Source organism: Geotrypetes seraphini, chromosome 4 (genome assembly GCF_902459505.1).
Source record: "Geotrypetes seraphini chromosome 4, aGeoSer1.1, whole genome shotgun sequence".
In the NCBI taxonomy this organism is placed as follows: domain Eukaryota; kingdom Metazoa; phylum Chordata; class Amphibia; order Gymnophiona; family Dermophiidae; genus Geotrypetes; species Geotrypetes seraphini.
In genome coordinates, this window is record NC_047087.1 from 286032582 (window position 1) to 286057063 (window position 24482).

At 47.9% G+C, this 24482-nt stretch overlaps 1 protein-coding gene across 1 annotated transcript in view; it reads right to left on the reverse strand.

The window, feature by feature from the left end:
• PPRC1 (PPARG related coactivator 1) overlaps positions 1 to 24482 on the reverse strand; it is a 120690-nt gene that overhangs the window by 17126 nt on the left and 79082 nt on the right. The window contains exon 9 of the mRNA XM_033942497.1: positions 561 to 746. Coding sequence (XP_033798388.1) covers positions 561 to 746 — 186 coding nt within the window. The remainder of the gene's footprint in view (positions 1 to 560; positions 747 to 24482) is intronic.

The window sequence follows — 24482 nt, forward strand, 5'->3', positions numbered from 1 at the left end:
TCTTTGGTCACCCAGTAAAAGAAATTGATCAGAATTTTATGACAAGACCTAATTCTACTAAATTCATACTGCCTGTGATCCCATCATCTACTTTTGTTAACTGCACTATAAATCTTGGGGTTTTTTTTAAACAGTATTCCATTAATTTATTAACCACTGAGGTCATACCAATGTCCTAATGCTCCCAGGCTTCTCCTTTCACTTTTATGGACAGGAAACACATCAACAGATTTCCAGTCTCCTAGGATCATTCCTTGGGCTAAGCCAGCAATTTTCTCTAATTATCCTCTTGCGGTAATAAAAAATATTTTATGTAGGAAACAACCTAAGTTCCAACAAGCTCTTTGGCTTAATTTGAATTTACCCAATGCAAATGAACTATATCAGAGTTCAACGGACAGATGTTTACTTCCAAGATAAAATATCTATGAAAGGATACAGACAGCACGTCGCTGAACACACAATCATTTATTGTATTCCCAAGAACTTTTATTACAGATTTCAAATAATTATTTCCTCTTCCCCTCCCCCTTCCAAGAGAGCGTTAAATAGCTTCTTACCTCCTGTGATGTCTGCTGTAAGGGGAGGGAGACCGAGACCGTGAACGGCTGTAGGATGTAGAATAAGATCTTGAAGAGGAGTACGAGGAGGAGGATGATGACGATGATCTTCCCCTTGATCTGCTACGTGATCTCGAGCTTGACCGTGAGGAGTAACGTGAGCTACAAGAACTTCTAGAGCGGTATCTGAAAAGAGAGGAGAAAAATTAGTAATACAAACATTGAAATAAAAGGTTTTACGCATCTCTTACAACTTAAATCTAGCAAATCTTGTACAGTGACTACCAGTAGAGGTAGAGGTTAATGAGCTTAAATATGAGATGTGCTTGAAATCTTGATGTTTGGGAATTTTGCTAACTTCTTTAGAACACTTGATCAAATTGTTAATATGTACCCTATATATTCAAATATAAACAGTTTTTTGGGCCCAAAATGGGGGGGGGAGGTCTGTTTATATTCAAGCCTTCTTTTTTTCCAATTCTTTATTATTTTCAAAACTTACAATAAGTATAACATTAAATACCACATTTTATACATCAATGACATACTTAATATACTATTAATACCCATTTCAGAAATAACCCCCCTTACAATCACAATGCCCATCACATAAAACTTTTATCATGAACCCCAATATATCTAAATTCATCAATCAATCCCCAATCTCCCCCCTCCTGGATGTGCATGTTAGAGCCTTCTAATGATGATGCATTTTTTCCTCCCTTCCTGATGACTGGTTTTGCTATCTCCACCCCCGCTCCCCCGATGACTGTCACATCTATCCTCTACTACTTACTCCCCACTGCCCCGGACTGACATCGCACATACAGCTCTGGTGCTCAGGAAGTCAACGCTCTATGCTGGGCTGCTCAAGGCCTGCTGGCTCCCACTCTCTCCAAGATTCTCAAAGGGAGTCCAGCAAATCTTGAGCACTTGCAGATGCTCAAGGCCCTACATCAGTCCAACACAGAGAATCGGCGTCTACTTCCTGAGCACCAGAACTAAGTGCAATATTGGTCTTGGGAGGGGGGAGTGGCTAGAGGAGGATAGCAGTGCCTAAGCAAAATGGTTCAGTCTTCACCATCTGACTGATGTTTTTAACAAATCACAAAAAAGGCAAAGGAGGTGTCTTATCAGCCAGTAAATAAGTCTTTATTCAGAATAAATGGTCCCAACAAGAATCCTAGTTTTGGTATGGAAGGAACGCCATCCTCAAGAGACACAACAGCCTAGATTTTGTAAATGGCATCCCAATTGTAGGTGTCCTACAGTTGTCTAACCAGCCAATCAGGAAGCACGTTAAAAAAAAAAAAAGCTCCCCAGGCAGGCCGCCTACATTGGTGGTGCCTCCGGGAGCATAGGGAGGCCTGCAAGCCCGCCTAAGGCTAGGCATGGGCATGAATTGCCCCGAAAGTAGCCTTAGGCGACCATAGATGTCTACCTAAGCTAGCGGGAGATGCGTACAATGAAGGCCAGCAAAATGCTGGCCTACACTGTAAGTAGACGCAGCCGCTACACTTATCATGGCAAGGGATCTCCCTGCTGCGATAAATTTAGTGGCTGTGGCAGCCAGTCCCCCCACCCCCTCCAAATGAACACAGCAGGGGGGATGCCCAATTCCTCCTGCCCGGAACACCCCTCCCCCCACTCCCACCATAAGATCACCGGCAGGAGGGTGCCCAATCCCTCCTGCCGAACACCACCCCATGAAGATTGCAAACAGGAGGGACCCCCATCTCGGCTAATCCCCCCTCCCCAGACCCCCCACAACTTAAATGTTGACTGGTCAGCCAGGTCTTCCTACCGTCCATTGAAATGAGGCGGGGATGCACAGGGGAGGGGCCTAAGGCCTGGTGTATCCCATTTTGATGGAGGCGGGCCTGCTTGGCAGAGGGTAGGAAGACCCGTCTGGCCAGCCAACATTTAAGGTTAGTGGGGGGGGGAATCTGGTGAGAGGGTTTTTTTAGCTGAGGTGGTTGTATGTATGTGGGGGGGTGTTCTGGCAGGAGGGATTGGGCACCCCCTGCTGGCGATCTTCAGGGGTGGGGGGTGTTCTGACCAGGAGGGATTAGGCATCCCTCCTGCCGCGTTCATTTGAGGGGGGGATGGCGGCCGAAGTAGCTATACTTATCGCAGCAGGGAGATCCTTTGCTGCGATAAGTGTAGTGGCCGCGTCTACAATAACCCGATTGCCTAACCAGCGTCTGTAACATGGACATTAGTTACAGAATCTGGTTTATTTTAGGCAGCCTTAGGCCCAATTCTAATTAGGACGCCCGTTAGCTTCTGCGACTGGGCGTCCTATACAGAATCCGGGCCTAAGTAAACATACAACACACAAGTAAAAAAATAAGTATACATATAAAATATAAAAAGCATAAAATAACCCAAATAGTAGATATGAAACAGAGCAAAGCATTCATGGCTAAGTATATCATAACAATATAGAACACAAATAAAAAGTAAATGCAGTGTCCCCTGAGGAGGGCGTCCCTTACACGCCAAAACTAGGATCCTTGTGGAGACCATTTATTCTGAATAAAGACTTATTTACTAGCTGAATAAAAAAAAAAAATTAAAAAAAAAGACACCTCCTTTGTCTTTTTTGTGGTTTGTTGATATTCTAAAGCGAGGTGTTCTTTTTTGGCTGTCTGATGTTTATAAAGCAGGTAGTTTTCAGTGTAGTTTGGTAAGTGGGGGAAGCTGCCTTGGGATGCTGATGTTTCTGTAAAGCAGGCAGCAAATCTTATTTTTAGGGCAGATTAATTTTTTTTTTTTTTTTTTTAGCAGATTGCTTTAGAACCAAAAGTCTGCTTCACAAACAGTAGATGTTTTATTCAGCAGACCGCTGGGCTAGTTGTCTTGTTTCTGAAAGTTTGTTTTCTATTTAAAGTGTGACAACAGACCTTGATTTCTTGTTCTTAAGGTAGATAACATACCTGTGCATTTTTAGTTTAGATTTTAATTCTATTTAGAGATAATGGAGGAATATTTTTATTGCATATCATTGTTTATGACTTTTTATATGATTTGTTCTCAATTTATGTGGAATGATATGTTTCTTGGCCACTGAAAAATCTATACTCTTGGGTCTTTACAGTTTTCAGGTTATTAGAATGTCTATGACAACAGTGGTCTCCAACTTTTTCATGTAAAGGGCTGAAGTGAATATATAAAAGCTCCGAGGGCCACCGGTTTTAAGCTTGCACATACTTCTAAATTTTGTAAGCCACCTTGCCCTGCTTGCTCAGAGTAGGTATTAAACATTAAAAATTAATATGAATATTGATTCTACAACACTTCAAGGATTTTAAAAACTTACTTTATTTTGGATTGTCAACGGTAAAATTCCATAAAAGAGACACGTAACACACTTAAGAGATGTTTGCAGTTACTATATCAAGTGGGCAAGATTAAAATTAGTACATTCACAAGATTTGAAGAGTATTTCAGCTGTTTGAGGGTCAAAGTGAAGGACTTCGGAGGGCCGTGCATTGGAGATCAATGCTCTGATACTTGTGTCCAAATCTCTCCTCTTAAAGCTACAAAATCTATTTTTTGTGGGATTTCTAATTCCCATGTAATTGCTGCAAAAAACCAAGGGTCTGAGCCAGGCTGGAGAGTTGGCAGTTCTACAACACAATCTTTACAGGTTCCTTTGATTCTTTGCTATTGAAGAGGAGGAGAAGAGCAGTAGCACATCAGAGCCTGAAGTCTTCTTGGAACCACATGGATGACAGCAATAGTCAACTTGGCGGTGGAGGCAGCAGTATGAGGACATAACTCAATATGCTGCCAACCCCCTCCTCTTATTCTCTAAACTAGTCTTTCTGCCCTTTACATTAACGGGTGCTAGCATATGTCTGTTTGTCTCTCTCCCTACCCCTGTCTCTTTCTTTCTGTCTTTTTCCCTCCCGCTTTCTTTCTGTCTCTTTCCCTGTCCCTGTGTCTTTCTTCCTTTCTTTGTCTCCCTCCTGCTGTCTGTCTCTCTTTCTATATGTCTCTCTCCCTGCCCCCTATGCAGCAGCAGCATTTCCCTCCCCCTCACTTCCCTGTGCATCAGCAGCAATTCCCTCCCCCCACCCCACTTCCCTTTGCAGCAGCAGCATTCCTTCCCCTTCCATTTCCCTGTGCAGCAGCATTTCCCTCCCACTTCCCTGTGCAGCAGCAGCAGCATTCCCTCCCCCCACCCCACTTCCCTGTACAGCAGCAGCAGCAGTAGTAGTAGTAGTAGTAGTATTTCCCTCCCCCTCCACTTCTCTGTGCAGCAGCAGCATTCCCCCTCCCCTCCCCTGTCCCTTCCCAGCAGCACGCAGCTAAAACGGCTCCCTTAGTTCTTTGCAGGAGTTATTTTTAAGTTTAATGCTGCCGCGGCGGCTCCTCTCACAAAGCCTTCTCCGACGCAGGTGCAGCTCGTGAGAGGAGCCGCGGCAGCGACTTTGAACTTAAAAATAACTTTGGCCAGGGAGTATAAGGGAGCCAGGCAGACGCGCACTCCTACCTGCTACGGACCACACAGGTAGGAGTGCGCATGTGCGCTTAGGGTTTTATTATATAAGATTAAATTATTCTAGCCCATTGAGCTAGAACAGCAGTCTCAAACTTGCATGTGGCCATCCAGGTACTTATTTTGTGGCCCGTGGTCTGTTTGCGATCTCTGAAGCGCCTTCTGCCGCCTGAGATGGATAACTTGGACATTCAGATGGATAAACTGGACATACTGGCCTCACTTGTGTATGCTGGACACTACAGACATTTTTAACATATATTTTCCCATAGCCTAAACCAGCTTTCCTTTCAGATGGCCCAGCCTGTATCTTGCTGTCTGTGAACACATGTATCCTTTGAAATGCTAACCCAGCTGGCCTTTGCTGCCCTACTGGGAGGATACTTCTCCAAGGTTCTGCTGAACTGTTATCAGTGCTGTATGACTTCACATATGCAAGGCACCCTGGAAAGCCATAAAAGATTTATAACAAGCAACAATCCCTGCAGGATGATGGGGGAGTAGAGATGGAGAAGCCTGAACTAGCCTGGTAACCAGGCTGGCTGTCTGTCTGCAAGTTATGGGAATCAGGCACAGCTGGGGTGCTGGAGGTCACCCTTGCCAACTTTCTGCATAAGACTATCTATAAGGTCGCCATCCTGAAGATGTACAGCATTGTAAAACCACAAATTAGCATCTGCAAGGTGATAAGGGTCTCAGAGCTGGAGGAAAAACGTTCAAGAAGAATTCTCTATTTCTGCTTGGGCCCCCCTCCTGGGGGGGGGGGGGAGAAGTGAGAGAGGCATGGACTGGGGGGAGGAATAGTTAGGTATACATTTTTGTACCAACAGGGAAGTACATGACCAGAGTTAGGGGATGTGCTTTTTGGAACAAAGAGAGAATTTCTCTATATAACAATCCATGCATCATAGGTAGAGCCAGAGAGATTCACTTGGGTATGCCAACAGGGACATGTTAGCCCCTGTTCGGCATATGGATGTAAGTTCTACTCTCCATTGCATATTCTGAACTGACAATATATTTCTTTCTGCTATGTCTTTGCTGCTGTAATTTTGTAAGTCTTTATACTAACAATAAAAATAATGTCTGTTTTGGAAAATACAATGCCATCTCGTAGTCATTCCAATGAGGTAAACGAAGCAGCATTTACTTCACGCCGATCACCGGTGCCGGAGTCAGCTGACTTCCTGCCTTCTGCAGGCGATAAGCTGCCGGGACTCCTCTTCTTCTCACCCCCCGACCAGTAGTGGCAGCTCAGTGTGATTTTAACTTAGTCACACCGCTAGCTTTAGTTTAGCCGTGGTTTCATCAGGCAGCCGCAGGGCCTTTGCTAGGCCGACCCACTTCGATGATGCGAGGCGGGCCAGCCTAGCAAAAGCCCCGAGGCTGTCTGATGAAACTGCGGCTAAAGTTAAACTAAATGCTAGCGGCAGCTGTGTGACTAAGTCAAAAGTATATAGTGAGCTGCTGCTAGGCTACAGAAAGGAGAGGTACTGCTGGGCAGTGGAGGAGGTAAAAGGAAGCAAGAACGGGTACTGCTGGGCAGGGGGGAGGCAAATGAAGGGAGAAAAGGTGCTACACACTGGAGGTGAGGGTGAGATGGTGCATTGGAAGAGAACATGTTGGGTTGGGGGGTGGGAAAGAGGGATGCCACTCAAGGGAAGAGGCAAGGACAAAGAAAAAAGCATGCAGGAGGCAGAAAGTGTTGAACTCATGGAGACAGCAAGATGGATGGGGAGTACAGAAAGGAGGGAAGGAGAAATGTTACACTGGAAAAGAGGGAGAGGGCAGAGTTTAAAAAGTTGGACTCATGGAGGGAGGGATAGATGTTGGTTGGGGGAGGGAAGGAGGACCAGAGGAGAAGCATGCAGAAGGAAGAGAGAAAAAATGTTGGACTGGTGGAAAGGAGGGAGAAATGTTGGACTGGGAAGAGGGCCAGAAAGGAGGAAGGGAAATAGAACTGTTACACTGGGGGGGAAGGAGAGAGATGTCAGACTATGGAAATAGGGAGGGAAGGTAAGACATGGAAAAGTAGATTTTGAGAAGAAAGCAGAAAAATGGAAAAACTGAATGTTAAGTTAATGCTAAAGATGGACGCAAGGCAGAAAGTGAAGACAGAGAGAAAACCAGTCAATGGACAAGAAGGCCCTGGAAACATAGTTAAAAGCAGAGAAAAATAAAGTCACCAGACAACAAAAGTAGGGAAAATAAATTTATTTTCAATATAGTGATTGAAATGTGTCAGTTTTGAGAAAAGAAAGATGTTAAACTTTAACTGTGAGGGCTTCAGAAAAAATAGGATACTTGGAGGGCTGCAGAAAAAATAGTTAATGTTTTATTAAAGAAATAACAATTTTGCATGAGGTAAAAACTCTTTATAGTTTATAAATCTTTCCTTTAATAGTTAAAGGAAAGATTTATAAACTATAAAAAGATTTATCTCATGCAAAATTGTCATCTAATATAATAAAACGGTAAGCCACGCATGCGCACTTCCTAAGCGTGGGTCCGTTTTCCGTGAGCTGTAGCGACCTATAGGAAGTGCGCATGCGCGGCTTACGGTCTGGCCTCACGCGAGGCAAGACAACTGCGCGCCCTTCTCTGCTCTCCACCTGCAAAGCGGCGGCTGTCGCCTGCTAGCACACCCTGCCCTCTCCAAGCCGGGACCGCAGCCAGCCAACGATCGCCTCCACAGCACGGAACAAGTCGACGACTCCCCCCTCCCGCACCAACCGCTGCTGCTCCTGTTTGAAGAGGCCTGATGAGGTTCGCGGCTGGCTGTAGCGAACCTCGCAGGCCGCTCTCCACATGAAGCACGTTCCCTCTGACGCAATCGCGTCAGAAGGAACATGCTACCATATGGAGAGCGGCCTGCGAGGTTCAAAACAGCCGCCCATGAACCTAAGCAGGCCGCTTTGAACAGGAGCGGCAGCGGCGGCACTCCCCCCTCCTATCAGCGGCCGGCAAACAACATGGAGGACTGCTTCCGGGAGGAATCTGCTTCCAGCCTCATATCTCAGGCCTGACCCGCGACTCGAAGGGGAGAGGAAGCACAGTTACTTACCGTAACAGGTGTTATCCAGGGACAGCAGGCAGATATTCTTGACTGATGGGTGACGGCACCGACGGAGCCCCGGTACGGACAATTTTAGAGTGATTGCACTCTAAGAACTTGGAAAGTTCTGGTAGGCCGCACCGCGCACGCGCGAGTGCCTTCCCGCCTGACAGAGGCGCGCGGTCCCCAGTTAAGATAAGCCAGCTAAGAAGCCAACCCGGGGAGGTGGGAGGGACGCAAGAATATCTGCCTGCTGTCCCTGGATAACACCTGTTACGGTAAGTAACTGTGCTTTATCCCAGGACAAGCAGGCAGCATATTCTTGACTGATGGGTGACCTCCAAGCTAACAAAAAGAGGGATGGAGGGAAGGTTGGCCATTAGGAAAACAAATTTTGCAAAACAGATTGGCCGAAGTGTCCATCCGGTCTGGAGAATGCATCCAGACAATAATGAGATGTAAAAGTATGAACTGAGGACCAAGTAGCAGCCTTGCAGATTTCCTCAATAGGAGTGGAACGGAGGAAAGCTACAGATACTGCCATCGCTCGGACTCTATGGGCCGTGACAGAACCTTCCAGTGTCAGTCCGGTCTGAGCATAACAGAATGAAATGCACGCTGCCAGCCAATTAGACAACGTACGTTTAGAAACAGGACGTCCCAATTTATTCGGATCAAAGGACAGAAAGAGTTGGGGAACTGATCTGTGGGGTTTCGTACGCTCTAGATAGTAAGCTAGAGCCCTCTTACAATCCAAAGTATGCAGAGCTTGTTCCCCAGAATGAGAGTGAGGTTTCGGAAAGAAGACAGGCAGAACAATGGATTGGTTGAGATGGAATTCAGAGACAACCTTAGGGAGAAACTTTGGATGTGTACGCAGAACCACCTTGTCATGATGAAAGACCGTAAAAGGTGGATCTGCAACTAGTGCATGTAGCTCACTGACCCTCCTGGCAGAGGTAAGAGCAATAAGGAAAAGTACCTTCCAAGTGAGAAACTTGAAAGGAGTGGTAGCCAAAGGTTCAAATGGAGGCTTCATTAAGGCGGAAAGAACCACATTGAGATCCCAGATAACAGGAGGGGCTTTAAGAGGTGGTTTCACATTGAAAAGACCTCGCATGAACCTGGACACCAGGGGATGAGCTGAGAGAAGTTTTCCATGAACCGGCTCATGGAAGGCAGCAATGGCACTGAGATGGACTCTGATGGAAGAAGACTTAAGGCCAGAGTCAGACAAAGAAAGCAAATAATCCAACAATGTCTCCACTGCCAGGGAAGTGGGATCAAGATGGTGAAGAAGACACCAGGAAGAAAATCTTGTCCACTTCTGATGGTAACATTGCAGAGTGGCTGGTTTCCTGGAGGCATCTAGAATGGAACGAACGGGCTGAGACAAAAGAGTATCATGAGAAGTTAGCCCGAGAGATACCAAGCTGTCAGGTGCAGAGACGAGGTTGGGATGTAGAAGGGTCTCCTGATGCTGTGTAAGCAGAGAAGGAAACAGTGGAAGAAGAAAAGGTTCCCTGGAACTGAGTTGAAGTAGAAGGGAGAACCAATGTTGCCTGGGCCACCTCGGAGCAATCAGAATCATGGTGGCTCGTTCCCTCTTGAGCTTGAACAAGGTTCTCAACATGAGAGACAGAGGAGGGAAAGCGTACAGGAACAGATTGGACCAGTCGAGGAGAAATGCATCCGCTGCCAGACGGTGAGGAGAGTAGAGTCTGGAGCAGAATAGGGGCAGCTGGTGATTGTGAGGAGCTGCAAAGAGGTCTATCTGAGGAGTGCCCCATTGAGCGAAGATGGATTGTAGAGTGAAAGGATCGAGTGTCCACTCGTGAGGCTGGAGAATTCTGCTGAGCTTGTCCGCTAAGGAATTCTTTTCTCCCTGAATGTAGATAGCTTTCAGGAATAGATGGTGATTTATGGCCCAAGTCCAGATCTTCTGGGCTTCCTGGCACAAGAGGCGAGAGCCCGTCCCACCCTGCTTGTTGATGTAGTACATCGCAACTTGATTGTCTGTGCACAGCAGGAGAACTTGAGGGAAGAGAAGATGTTGGAAGGCCTTGAGGGCATAAAACATCGCTCTGAGTTCCAGGAAATTGATGTGATGCTTCTTTTCCTGGGCTGTCCAAAGGCCTTGAGTTTGGAACTCGTTCAAATGAGCTCCCCAGGCATAAGGGGAGGCGTCGGTGGTGATGACTAGTTGATGAGGAGGTAGATGGAGCAGAAGACCTCTGGATAGATTTGAGGATATCAACCACCATTGTAGAGACTGACGAAGAGATGATGTGACAGATATGTGACGTGAGCAAGGATCCATCGCTTGGGACCACTGGGTAGCTAGGGTCCATTGAGGAGTGCGCAGGTGAAGACGTGCAAAGGGTGTGACATGAACTGTGGAGGCCATGTGACCCAAGAGTATCATCATTTGCTTGGCAGAGATGGAAAGTTGTAGAAGCACCTGCTGACACAGAGATTGAAGCGTTTGAAGACGGTTGGATGGCAGGAACGCTCTCATGAGCACTGTGTCCAAGACAGCTCCGATGAATTGAAGTCTCTGACTGGGGATGAGATGAGATTTGGGTAGATTGATCTCGAACCCCAGAAGTTGAAGAAACATGATGGTTTGGTTGGTGGCCAGGAGAACAGTCTGAGATGAATTGGCCTTGATTAACCAGTCGTCCAGGTAAGGAAAGACCTGAAGGTGGTGAGATCGTAGAAAGGCAGCCACCACAATCAGACATTTGGTGAACACTCTTGGAGAGGAGGCAAGACCGAAGGGCAGCACCTTGTATTGGTAATGACAACGATTGATCATGAAGCGTAGGTACTGTCTGGAGGCCAGATTGACCGGTATATGAGTGTATGCTTCTTTGAGATCGAGTGAACATAGCCAGTCGCCTTGATTGAGAAGAGGGTAAAGAGTGACCAGAGAAAGCATTTTGAATTTCTCCTTGACCAAGCATTTGTTTAGATCGCGAAGATCTAGAATGGGTCTTAAATCTCCTGTCTTTTTGGGGACTAGAAAATAACGGGAGTAGAATCCCTGCCCTCTCTGATCTAGAGGAACTTCCTCTATAGCGTTCAGAAGGAGGAGGGATTGAACCTCTTGAAGAAGGAGGGAAGACCGAGGAGTGTTGAAAGCAGACTCTCTTGGCAGACTTTGGGCAGGAGGTGTCTGAAAGTTGAGAGAGTAGCCGTGGCGGATGATGTTGAGGACCCACAGGTCCGAGGTGATGATTTCCCAACGGCTTATGAAATGTATAAGGCGTCCTCCAATGGGCTGTGGAAGATGAGTAGAAGGAGGAAGATTGGCTATGTCCCGGAGAACCAAGTCAAAAGGGCTGAGTTGACTTTTGAGAAGGAGGAGGTTTCACTTGCTGTTGCTGCTGGGCAGGTCGAGCAGGTTGCCTCTGTTGCTGCCTCTGACGCCTGGGTTGTTGCTGTGTTTGAGGTAATGGACGAGCCACAAACCTTCGTTGGTAGGCCGATTGTTGACAAAAAGGCCTAGAAGGTGGGGTCTTCTTCTTTGTCTTAAGGAGAGTATCCCATCGAGTCTCATGAGCTGAAAGTTTCTGAGTAGTAGAGTCCATGGATTCTCCGAACAGCTCATCCCCTAGGCAAGGTGCATTGGCCAGTCGATCTTGGTGATTGACATCGAGTTCGGACACTCTGAGCCAGGCCAGTCGTCGCATAGCCACTGACATAGCCGTGGCTCTAGAGGTCAGCTCAAAAGTGTCATAGATTGATCTGACCATGAACTTGCGCAGTTGCAAGAGCGATGAAGAAGTTTGGCGAAAGGCTGATTTCTTACGGTCAGGGAGATATTTCTCAAAAGATGACAAACTTTGAATAAGATGCTTAAGATAAAAGGAAAAATGGAAAGCATAGTTTCCTGACCTGTTCGCTAGCATTGCATTTTGATACAGCCTTTTGCCAAACTTATCCATGGTCTTACCTTCTCTGCCAGGAGGGACAGAAGCATATACACTAGCCCCCGTGGATTTCTTTAAAGTAGACTCTACTAATAAAGACTCATGGGGGAGTTGAGGCTTGTCAAAGCCTGGAATTGGTATAACCTTATATAAGGAGTCCAGTTTACGGGGAGCTCCTGGAATGGTCAAGGGTGTCTCTAGATTTTTGTAAAATGTCTCTCTTAAAATGTCATGGAGAGGCAGCTTGAGAAATTCCCTTGGAGGCTGGTCAAAGTCAAGAGCATCTAAAAATGCCTTGGATTTTTTGGATTCAGCCTCCAAGGGAATAGATAAAGAGTCACACATCTCTTTAAGAAAGGAGGTGAAAGAAGTTGCATCAGGTTTGGAAGATGGATCAAAACCAGAAGGATCCTCGTCCCCTGATGAACACTCTCCCTCAGAGAGGAAAGGCTCTTCTGAATCACCCCACAGATCAGGGTCCCTCACCTGAAAACTACGGTCTCGTGACTCCGGTGTGGAGGGTTCTAGGTGCCGAGTTTTATGAGTCGACTTACCAGACCTCTGTGAACCAGTACCGGGAGATGTTAAGGGTTGTGCCGGTGCCGATGTTTGAACAGCCTGGTGCCTCGGTTCCGGTGCCAAGACTGGCATTGATACCGAAGAAGTGATGTGCCCCGGTACCGACAAAGTGGATGCCGATAAAGGGGGCTGCTGCACCGTCGGTACCGGTGGCTCAGACCGGACCGGGACTGGAAGGCTCGGAGTCAAAAGAGCAGGAAGTAGCTGTTGGAGTTGTTCCTTTAGCTGGACCTGCAGGACTGCGGCAATGCGCTCGTCCAATGAAGGCACCGGTACCGCTTTTTTCTTCTGCGGTACCTTGGGTGCCACTCTACACTCCGAAGAGGAACCCGATGTCGAGGGGCTCACCTCAATCGGAGCGGAGCGCTTCCGTGGGCGCCTCGTGGTCGGCAGGATTGGACTCGCTGCTACTGAGACCGGAGGACGCTCCAACGGGGAAGGCTTCTTAGCCGGCTTACCTGCGGGGTGCGACGCCGGCGCGGTGTTGACGAAGTAGGTGCCGACTGAGATGGAGCCGACGTCGGTGCCGGTGGTGCGGAATCAGACATCTCGGCGCCGAACAATAACTGCTGCTGTATCTGGCGGTTTTTAAGTGCTCTCTTCTTTAAAGTCGCACAGCGGGAGCAGGTAGACGCTCGATGGTCAGGACCAAGACACTGCAGACACCAATTGTGTGGGTCTGTCAGTGAAATTGGTCGAGCGCACCGCTGGCACTTTTTAAACCCGGGTTGAGGGGGCATGAAAGTGAATACGGCTTCTGCCAAATCGAAGGCCGAGGCCTCGATGATGGCAATAGGCCCCGCCGGGGCTAACCGAAAACTGAAGAAAAAAATTAATTTTTTTTTTTTTTTTTTTTTTTTTAAGAAAAGAAAAGAAACAACGGAAATAAAATTTCCAAAAGGGTTTACGCGAGCGGGAAGGCGATATTAATTGAAAAAAGAACTTCAACAGCCGTTGAAAGAAACACGTCTTCTTAGCTCCGCGGAAACTAAGAAACCGGGGACCGCGCGCCTCTGTCGGGCGGGAAGGCACTCGCGCGTGCGCGGTGCGGCCTACCAGAACTTTCCAAGTTCTTAGAGTGCAATCACTCTAAAATTGTCCGTACCGGGGCTCCGTCGGTGCCGTAACCCATCAGTCAAGAATATGCTGCCTGCTTGTCCTGGGATAATATGCTGGATGGAGGGAGCAAGACAGATACTGGTTAGAAGACTGAAAATAAAGGGGGAAGAGAGAGAAAGAGAAGATGCTGGAAGGGAGGAGTTAGCAAAAAAAATAAATAAAAAAACCTCCCAAAAAAACAAACAACTGGAGAAATAGAAGCAGATAGAGATGCAGAAAAATAAATGGAGGAAAACTGAAAGATAAGGTTAAAGTCTGAGATGGATGTAGGAGAGGAAGTGAAGACAGGAACGAGAGAAGAGCCAGATAGACTGCAAACCCTGGTAAGAAAATTGAGAGAAGAGAGCAGAAACTGGGATAAACATGAATAAAATGGCCAGACAATAAAAGTAGAAAAAAAGAATTTTATTTTTAATTTCATTAACAGAAAATGCAGTTTTACTGTAAATTTGCACTGCTTTCTTTTTATATTCCAAAGTGTATAGTGTTTTTTCTCTTTCTCTGGTGTTGAACTGCATATTGCTGGACAGGGGGAGCAGGAAGAGGTGCTGATGGACAAGGGGGGGAATGAAGGGAGGCCTACTGCTGGACAAGGGGAGCAGGAAGAGGTGCTGATGGACGAGGGAGCAGGAAGAGGGGTGAGGTAAAATAAAGGGAGAAGGGCTGCTGTTGGATAAGGTGAGCAGTGATGGGGTGGGGGAGGACACAGGGAAGGTAAAAGGAAGGGAGAATGAACAGGGGGAGCAGACAAGATGTGGTGGTAGACAGCCAAGGAAAAAAAAAGAAAGATAGAAATACAGAAAGCGGCTGAGAGAGAAAAAGAAATAAAGACAGACACACACACACATATTCTAGCACCCGTTAATTTAACAGGCTATAAGACTAGTTTCTTTAATAAGACATTAACTATTTTTTCCTTTCTGCAGCTCTCCAAGTACCTACAAATCCAAAATGTGGCCCTGCAAACAGTGGCGTACCTAGGGTATGTGGCACCCGGGGCCCATCATTTTTTGACACCCCCCCCCCCCCCATGTAAAAAAAATTTTTTATTTTTTTTTTGCAATAACCATGAAATGGAATAAATGGTCAGAATAGAAACAGGCAGTGAAAATTTTCTTTTATTGAACCTCATATATGTAACCATTATTCCAAACATAACATAACATAAATTATGTCTAAATTGTCATGACATTAGAAGTACATATGGAGTAGTTGCAGGTGATGCTTGGGACAGTTCTGATTGTGTTAGTTCGGTTTTATGTGTTTTTTGAATAGAAGGGTTTTTATTTCTTTTTGAAGGTTTTGCAGTCTGTGGTTGATATCAATTGGTTGTAGAGTTGGGGGTTGAGTGTTGCAGCTCGAATGGCTAGGAGGTTGTCGAACAGTTTTTTTCTTTTGACGTTTTTGGTTGGAGGGTGTGTGAATGGTGCACAAGTTCTCCTATGTCTGTTTGAAGTGGATTGAATTATTTAGCTGAAGAAATTAGTTACCCCCCATTCCACACACATTAATTCTCTTCCATTTTTGTTCCCATTATAAAAAACACTGATAAGTTCCCAGAAAAAAAATACATTAAAATAAGAAGTGAAAACAAAGGCCCCTACAGATGAGAACATAACATAAGAATAGCCTAACTGGGTCAGACCAATGGTCTATCATGTCCAGTAGCCCATTCTCATGGTAGCCAATCCAGGACACTAATACCTGGTCAAAACCCAAAGAGTAGCAACATTCCATGCTACCGATCCAGGGCAAGCAGACACTTCCCCCATGTCTTAATAACAGATTATGGACTTTTCCTCCAGGAATTTGTCCAAATCTTTCTTAAAACCAGCTACACTATCTGCTTTTACCATAACTTCTGGCCACTTCATTTTTAAGTTTAGATCTTTCCTTTCAAACAGAGACCTTGCTAGATGTCAAATACAGCACAAGGTAACTTCACATGGACTTAGCTGTGCAGGAAATGTGAATCTCCTCATACACCCACCATATAGTGCAAAAATGTGCAAAGGTCTGTTTTTTTCTTTCGATCACTACATAGCCTAATGCCACACAAGCAGCGCTGTTACAAACATATTCTGTAGGTCAATGCTAAGGATAACAAAGTTTCCTTCCTTGGACCAGAAGGAGATAAACCACTGGAAGAGATCCCAAAACAACACCCAAAGACCCACTCAGTGTGTGAATCAGTTGAGTGGAGTGGACTAACTGGGGGGTGGAAATGGGCCCGGAGTTTGCTCAGCAGAATTTCCCAGACCACCTCTTCCTCTCAACACATTGACACGCTGCCACCATCACCACTAGGAACACCTCACTGGGTAGGCCAGCTATGCTATAAACTTTATAAAACACATTATTATATTTTCTTATAAAGCACATATTTTAACTGACCTCTCTGACATCCTCAGCCTTTCCATTCACAAAAATAGAAGGAAGAAAAGTTCCCATTTCCTGCTGTCTCATGTCCCCGGCCTATACAATATTTTTTTTCTGCAGACCCTTCAAAAGTCTGACCAAATCCTCGTTTCACTTGCATTATAAAGTACTGAGGATGCCATCTCTCCCCAATCCCAGGTCCTAAAGTCTAAGACAGTAGCGCAAACTAATGCTGCCAGATACAGGAAAAAAAAAATTTTGATTCGATTCAGCCCTATTGAATTGGTTTTTCAATTCGATTTTCCTGCCCAGTTGAGTGATTTTTTTCAAAACTCCTGGTGGGTTTTATAGCTTTTTCACCCCCTTTGGCTTCTCCTAACCACACTGGCGCTGTGGTGTAAATAAAATAAAGAAACAAAAAGGACTTTTCCTCTTTCTGTTAAATCCTAGCTCACGTTTGCAGTCCAACACCAGCTCTGGCAGGATACACATTTCAAATCTGACATGTTATAATCACAAAACAGAAAATAAAATTAATTTTTCTACCTTTTGTTGTCTGGTTATATTTCAAATCTTGTTGGTCCAAGGCTCTGGTTTTCTTCTGATAACTTGCTTGCCAGGGTCTCCTTCTTTCTGCATGCTAACCATCCATCTGCCAACTCTGTCCTCCCTTTCCATTTCCCTTCCCTGGAAGTCTGGTATCTTTCCTTTTTTTCATCTCCCTCCACAGATCCACCTTTTCTTAAATACCCTTTCATCCGGCATCTCTCCCTCCTTCCCCACCATCCCAGAGTCCACCATCTCTCCGTTTCTTTTCCTAATTACTCTCCTATCCAGTATCTCTATCCCTCCTCCACACCATCCCTTGTGTCCAATTTCTCTCCCTTTCTGTTCCTTCCCTCCCTAAATCCCATGGTCCATCATCTCTCTCCCTCTCCTCTATTTTCAGACCCATTATTTCTTCCCCCCCCCAAAGTTTGGCATATGCATGTCTCTTTGAACACCCCCTTCCCTCCGTGTACTTCTAAATCATGGTCCCCCCCCAAAGGCCTGTCCCCCCTTAAAGGTCTGCCTGTCCCACCTTGAAGGCCTGCACCCCCCTTGAAGGCCTGTCCCTTCCCCTTGTAGGCCTGTCCCCCCCTTGAAGGCCTGCCTGCCTGTCCCCCCCTTGAAGGTCTGCACCCCCCGAAGGCCTGCACCCCCCCCGAAGGCCTGTCCCCCACTTGAAGACCTGTCCCACCCCCTTGTAGCTTCTCCCCCCCCCCTTGTAGGCCTGTCCCCCCTTGAAGGCCTGCCTGCCTGCCTTTCCCCCCTTGAAGGCCTGTCCCCCCTTGAAGGTCTGCACCCCCCCCCCGAAGGCCTGTCCCCCACTTGAAGGCTTGTACCACCCCCTTGTAGCTTCTCCCCCCCTTGTAGGCCTGTCCCCCCCTTGAAGGCCTGCCTGCCTGCCTTTCCCCCCTTGAAGGCCTGCACCCCCTTGAAGGACTGCACCCCCCCCCGAAGGCCTGCACCCCCCCGAAGGCCTGTCCCCCCCTTGAAGGCCTGTCCCCCCCTTGTAGGCCTGTCCCCCCCCTTGTAGGCCTGTCCCCCCTTTAAGGCCTGCCTGCCTGCCTTTCCCCCCCTTGAAGGCCTGTCTCCCCCTTGAAGGCCTGCACCCCCCTTGAAGGCCTGCACCCCCCCTTGAAGGCCTGTCCCCCCCCTTGTAGGCCTGTCCCCCCCTTGTAGGCCTGTCCCCCCCCTTGTAGGCCTGTCCCCCCCCTTGTAGGCCTGTTCCCCCCCCTTGTAGGCCTGTTCCCCCCCCTTGTAGGCCTGTCCCCCCCCCTTGTAGGCCTGCCTGCCTTTCCCCCCTTGAAGGCCTGTTCCCCCCCTTGAAGGCCTGCCCCCCCTTGAAGGTCTGCACCCCCCCAAAGGCCTACACCCCCCCCGAAGGCCTGCACCCCCCTGAAGGCCTGCCTGCCCCCCTTGAAGGCCTGCACCCCTTGAAGGCCTGTCCCCCCTTGAAGGCCTGCCTGCCTGCCTGTCACCCCCTCCCCCTTGAAAGCCTGCTTGCCTGCCCGCCCGCCCCACCCTGAAGGCCTGATGCCCCGACCCACCCCGAAGGACCGCTCGCCCCCCTGGCCTCCCCGCACCACCTATGAACAGCCGCAGCAGGATCGCGAAGTCAGCGTCAGCATCCCTGCGCTGCTTCCTGCGCCGCGATCCCGCCCCTCCTCTGACGTCAGAGGAGGGGCGGGACCGTGGCGCAGGAAGCAGCGCAGGGATCGCTGACGCTGACTTCGCGATCCTGCTGCGGGCTGCTTCACAGGTGGTGCAGGAAGGTCAGTGGGGCGAGCGGTCCTTCGGGGGTGGCGGGGGACTAAACGGCAAGGCCGGGAACACCCCCTTAGGGCTGGTACCCGGGGCGGCCCGCCCCCCCCGCCCCCCCCTAGGTACGCCACTGCCTGCAAAGGGTTTGAGTTTGAGACCACTGTGCTAGAGGGATGTGGACATAATGCGGGAATTTTATGTTCAAATGATTTTATTGAGCCAAAAACCAAACCAGTACAGCAGACACTGAAAATCATACAACTCAAAATTTTCAACACACAAATTACAAACAGAAAATCTCAAAACACCTCCCCCACACACTCTCCCCTCCAGAGTCCCAGGACCAGATAAATAGACCCAGAAATACTGAGACACAAAAGTAGCACAACAATCAAAACTAACACTAAAAATGAGGGCCAGTCCACAATTCAAAATCGACTCCTTTATTCTCAGCAATGTAGGAGTCTTTACTCTGCTTCACGTCTCTTAGTTCTGCCTCAAATACATCTTGCTCCTCTTGCAAAAGTTTCCCGAGGGGCTCCCGTCACAATGCCAACTTTGTTCTCTTTTCTTCCTTTAGTGTTTCACAGTGATATGCGGTCATGCTCTGCTGGTAAGGCTGCCTTGAACTCCATTGGGCCTGCTTATAACTGTATATGTTAGATTGTTTAAACCAGGATTGCCCAAGTCCAGTCCTCGAGATCTACTGGCAGGCCAGGTTTTCAGGATATCCACAATAAATATGCATGAGAGATTTGCCTGCACTGCCTTCTTGGTATGCAAATCTCTCTCATGCAAGCTCATTGTGGATATCCTGAAAACCTGGCCTGCCAGTAGATCTTGAGGATCGGACTTGGGCAGCCCTGGTTTAAACCAGTGGTTCCTAACCCTGTCCTGGAGGACCACCAGCCAGTCAGATTTTCAGGATAGCCCTAATGAATATGCATGGGGCAGAATTGCATGCCTGTCAACTCCATTATATCTAGATGTCTCTCTTGCATATTCATTAGGGTTATCCCGAAAACCTGACTGGCTGGTGGTCCTCCAGGACAGGGTTGGGAACCACTGGTTTAAAGTATCGACTGGTCAACTCCCACTAGTGTCGATGGCGGGCCTCCTGCTCTCTTTGGCGTGCAATCTGCTGCTCTAGTGCTTTATTCCGGTTGTGCCAGATAAAAAAGAAATGTAGGCAATGCCAACTTTAATAGCGCTACCACCACGTCTTTTTTTACCTCCTTCTCTGACCGCCCAGCCTTTACTTTATTATTTGATCGCACTTTTGTTTGTCTTGATCATTGAAAGGATAGGGGGGAAGGGATATGTATTTATTATATCATTTGATGGAATTAAGTGCTGTTTATTTGTACATTGTTTGATAATATGTTGCACTTGATGTTAGTTTTTAAAATGAATAAAGATTAAAAACAAACAAACAAAAATAAAACCAAAATCAGACTCCTTGACAAGGGACAGAGAAATTTTATAAATGGCACCCAAAGTTAAGCATTAGGAAGATCTACACCAAGCGCCAAGTAACCTTTGTAGAAGAGCATGTAGTACCGATTCCAATGCTGAACTTTAGGCATGCGGACTTACATCTACTAAAACCTACTGTAAATGCTGGCGCATAAAAATGGTGGTTAGGCACAAACCCTATTCTATAACTGTGCCTAAATTCTTGGAATGCCCCGACCCACTCATGCCCCCTAGTTGTGTGCGAGGCAATTGAAGTACCCTATATATTCAACATAAGCTGAAATTTTTGGGCCAAATAAATGGACCAGAAATTGAGGACTCGGCATATATTTGGGTCAACGTCCACCCATCCCTATCCCTGGCCTGCTGTTAAGACCTGGTGGTCCAGCGGTGGGCTGGGACAGGAGGGATCCCTCCAACCTCCTGTCCTGGCTGACTATGACGTTTACCTCCCTCCTGCCTTTCAATTCCTCCTGCCTCCTACCTTTCAATTCCCTGGTGAGCCAGCAGTGGGCCAGGACAAGAGGGATCCCCTCCCGACTCCTGTCCTGGCCAACTGTGAGAACTTTTACCTCCTTCACCACACAAACCTTTCAATTCCCTGGTGGTCCAGCAGTGAACCGTGGCAGGAGCGATCTTCCTGCGCTCCTGCCCCGTGCAGAGCCACTTTCTGAATGGCTGACGCGAGTTCTCGTGGCAACTCGGCACCCTGAGGTTGTGGGTTCAAACCCACACTGCTTCTTGTGACCTTGGGCAAGTCACTTAATCCCCCCCTATTGCCCCAGGTACATTAGATAGATTGTGAGCCCGCCGGGACAGAAGGGGAAAAATAATCGAGTACTTGAATAAATTCATGTAAACCATTCTAAGCTCCCCTGGGAGAGCGGTATAGAAAATTGAATAAAATTATATTAAAGTATAAAAAGGGACAATATGCTGTACAACTGTCATTTTATAAATCACAAATACAGAAAAAGGAACAAAACCCATTTCTCCTCACAATAGCCCCCTCCACTATCAGGAAAACTGAATGCTACACAGAAAATTCATTATAACAGAATACCTTTGTCACACACACACAGCACACAAATGCCAAATAGATAATAACTGATCAAAAATGATAAACAAAGAATAAACCAAAATCCCAAGCAGCCACACCTCCCATATAGCAATGTTACTTACCGTAACAGTTGTTATCCAGGGACAGCAGGCAGCTATTCTCACTAGTGGGTGATGTCATCCGACAGAGCCCCGATGCGGACGTCTCACAAGCATACTTGCTTGAAGAAACTTCAGAAGTTTCGAGATGCCCGCACCGCGCATGCGCGAGTGCCTTCCCGCCCGATGCACTGGGCGTGTCTCCTCAGTTCAGATAGCTAGCAGAGAAGCCAACCCAGGGGAGGTGGGTGGGACGTGAGAATAGCTGCCTGCTGTCCCTGGATAACAACTGTTACAGTAAGTAACATTGCTTTATCCAGGACAAGCAGGCAGGTATTCTCACTAGTGGGTGACCTCCAAGCTAACCCCAATGGGATGGTGGGAGAGTTGGCAACTTAGGAGAATAAATTTTGCAATACTGTTTGGCCAAGCTGTCCATCCCGTCTGGAGAAAGTATCCAGACAATAATGAGAAGTGAAGGTATGAACCGAGGACCAAGTGGCAGCCTTACAAATCTCCTCAATCGGTGTCGATCTGAGGAAGGCTACAGAGGCCGCCATTGCTCTGACCTTATGGGCTGTGACTTTACAGGGAAGGGGTAATCCAGCCTGGGCATAGCAGAAAGAGATGCAAGCCGCCATCCAGTTGGAGATGGTACGCTTCGAGACAGGGCGTCCCAACTTGTTCAGATCAAAGGAGACGAAAAGTTGAGGAGCAGTTCTGTGTGGTTTGGTGCGATCCAGGTAGAAAGCCAAAGCACGTTTACAGTCCAGAGTGTGAAGAGCTGATTCTCCAGGATGAGAATGAGGCTTTGGAAAAAACACAGGAAGAACTATGGATTGGTTGAGATGAAATTCAGAGACCACTTTAGGCAGGAATTTTGGATGAGTGCGGAGGACCACCTTGTCATGATGGAATATTGTGAAAGGTGGATCCACCACTAAGGCCTGAAGCTCACTGACTCGGCGAGCAGAAGTGAGGGCAACAAGAAAAACCACTTTCCAAGTGAGAAACTTCAGCGGAGCCTTGTTGAGAGGCTCAAAAGGAGGCTTCATAAGGTGAGAAAGGACAACATTGAGGTCCCAAACCACTGGAGGAGGTTTGAGAGGAGGATTGACATGGAAAAGTCCTTTCATAAATCTGGAAACCACAGGATGAGCAGAGAGAGGTTTCCCTTGCAGAGGCTGATGGAAAGCCGCAATGGCACTCAGATGGACTCGTATCGATGTAGACTTGAGGCAAGAATGAGATAGGTGCAGAAGATAGTCCAACACAGAAGATAGGGAGGCTCGTTGAGGCTCCTTACGATTAGAAACACACCCGGTAGAAAATCTAGTCCATTTTTGGGAGTAGCATTGTCTAGTAGCAGGCTTCCGGGAAGCCTCCAACACATCCCTCACCGCTTTGGAAAACTGGAGAGGAGTTACGTTGAGAGGAATCAAGCTGTCAGGTGGAGAGACTGCAGGTTGGGATGGAGCAGAGATCCTTGATGCTGAGTAAGCAGTGAAGGAAACACTGGAAGAAGGAATGGCTCCCTGCTGCTGAGTTGAAGTAGAAGGGAGTACCAAGGCTGTCTGGGCCACCGAGGAGCAATCAGAATCATGGTGGCCCGGTCGGACTTGAGCTTGACCAGAGTCTTTTGAATGAGAGGAAACGGAGGAAACGCATACAGAAAGAGATTCCCCCAGTCCAGAAGAAAAGCATCTGCCTCGAGACGATGAGGAGTGTAGATCCCTGGAGCAGAACTGAGGCAGTTTGAAGTTGTGGGGAGCTGCAAAGAGGTCTATCTGAGGCATCCCCCACTGAGAGAAGATCTGATGAAGGGGCTTGGAATGGAGGGTCCATTCGTGAGGCTGGAGGAGACGACTTAAGTTGTCCGCCAAGGCATTGTCCGCCCCCTGAATGTAGACAGCTTTGAGGAAGGTGTTGTGGCGAATCACCCAATCCCAGACTCTGAGAGCTTCCTGGCAGAGGGAGGCCGATCCCGTACCCCCCTGCTTGTTGACATAATACATGGCGACCTGATTGTCCGTGCGAATGAGGACCACCAGGTCGTGAAGCAGATGTTGAAAAGCTTGAAGAGCATTGAAAATTGCCCTGAGTTCCAGAAGATTGATATGGCACAGCCGGTCCGCACTGGTCCAGAAGCCTTGAGTGCGAAGACCGTCCAGATGAGCCCCCCATGCATAGGTCGAGGAATCGGTCGTGAGAACCTTCTGGTGGGGAGGAGTGTGACACAGCAAACCTCTGGATAGATTGGAAGAGATTATCCACCAACGTAGAGACTGCTGAAGAGCAGGAGTGACCAGGATGTGACGAGTCAAAGGATCTGACACCTGTGTCCATTGAGACGCCAGGGTCCACTGAGGAATTCTGAGGTGAAGTCTGGCAAAAGGAGTCACATGAACCGTAGAGGCCATGTGGCCCAGGAGAACCAGGTGTCTCGCTGAGATGGACTGGCGAGAAGACACTGACTGACAGAGATGAAGAAGAGCTTCCAGGCGCTGTGGAGGAAGGAATGCTCTGAGTTGGATAGTATCCAGAACCGCCCCGATGAAGGGAAGAGACTGGGTAGGTTGCAGATGAGATTTTGGGAAGTTGATCTCGAACCCCAGACTCTGCAGGAACCAAATAGTCCTTTGGGTCGCCGAGATGACCCCTGGAGCTGAGGCAGCTTTGATGAGCCAGTCGTCGAATTAGGGAAACACCTGAAGACCATGGTTCCGGACTGCAGCGGCCACCACCACCAGACACTTGGTGAAAACTCTGGGAGACGAGGACAGGCCGAAAGGGAGCACTCGATACTGCAGATGAAGATGTCCCACCCGAAATCTGAGGAATCTGCGAGAGGCCGGATGAATGGGAATGTGAGTGTAGGCTTCTTTTAGATCCAGAGAGCATAACCAGTCGTTCTGCTCGAGGAGGAGGTAGAGAGAAGCTAGGGTCAGCATGCGAAATCTCTCCTTGACCAGGAACTTGTTGAGCACCCTGAGGTCCAGAATAGGACGCAGTTCGCCCATCTTCTTCGGAACAAGGAAGTACCGGGAGTAAAACCCCCGGTTGTGTTGGTCCACAGGGACCGGCTCGACGGCCCGAAACCGGAGCAAAGCCTGAGCTTCCTGAAGAAGAAGGGCGGTTTGGGTCAAGTTGGAAGGATACTCTCTTGGAGGATGGTCCGGGGGACCCGATGGAACTGAAGAGAATATCCTTCTCTGATGATGGTAAGGACCCAAAGGTCAGTGGTTATAGCCACCCATCGATGGTAAAAATGATGGAGGCGACCCCCAATTGGAAAGACAGGGGATAGCAGAACGGTGTTGGTTATGCTCCCGACAAGAGAGTCAAAAAGGCTGAGGAGCCTTGGGGACCGCAGAAGGCTGAGGTTTTTGTTGAGACTTCTGCGGAGG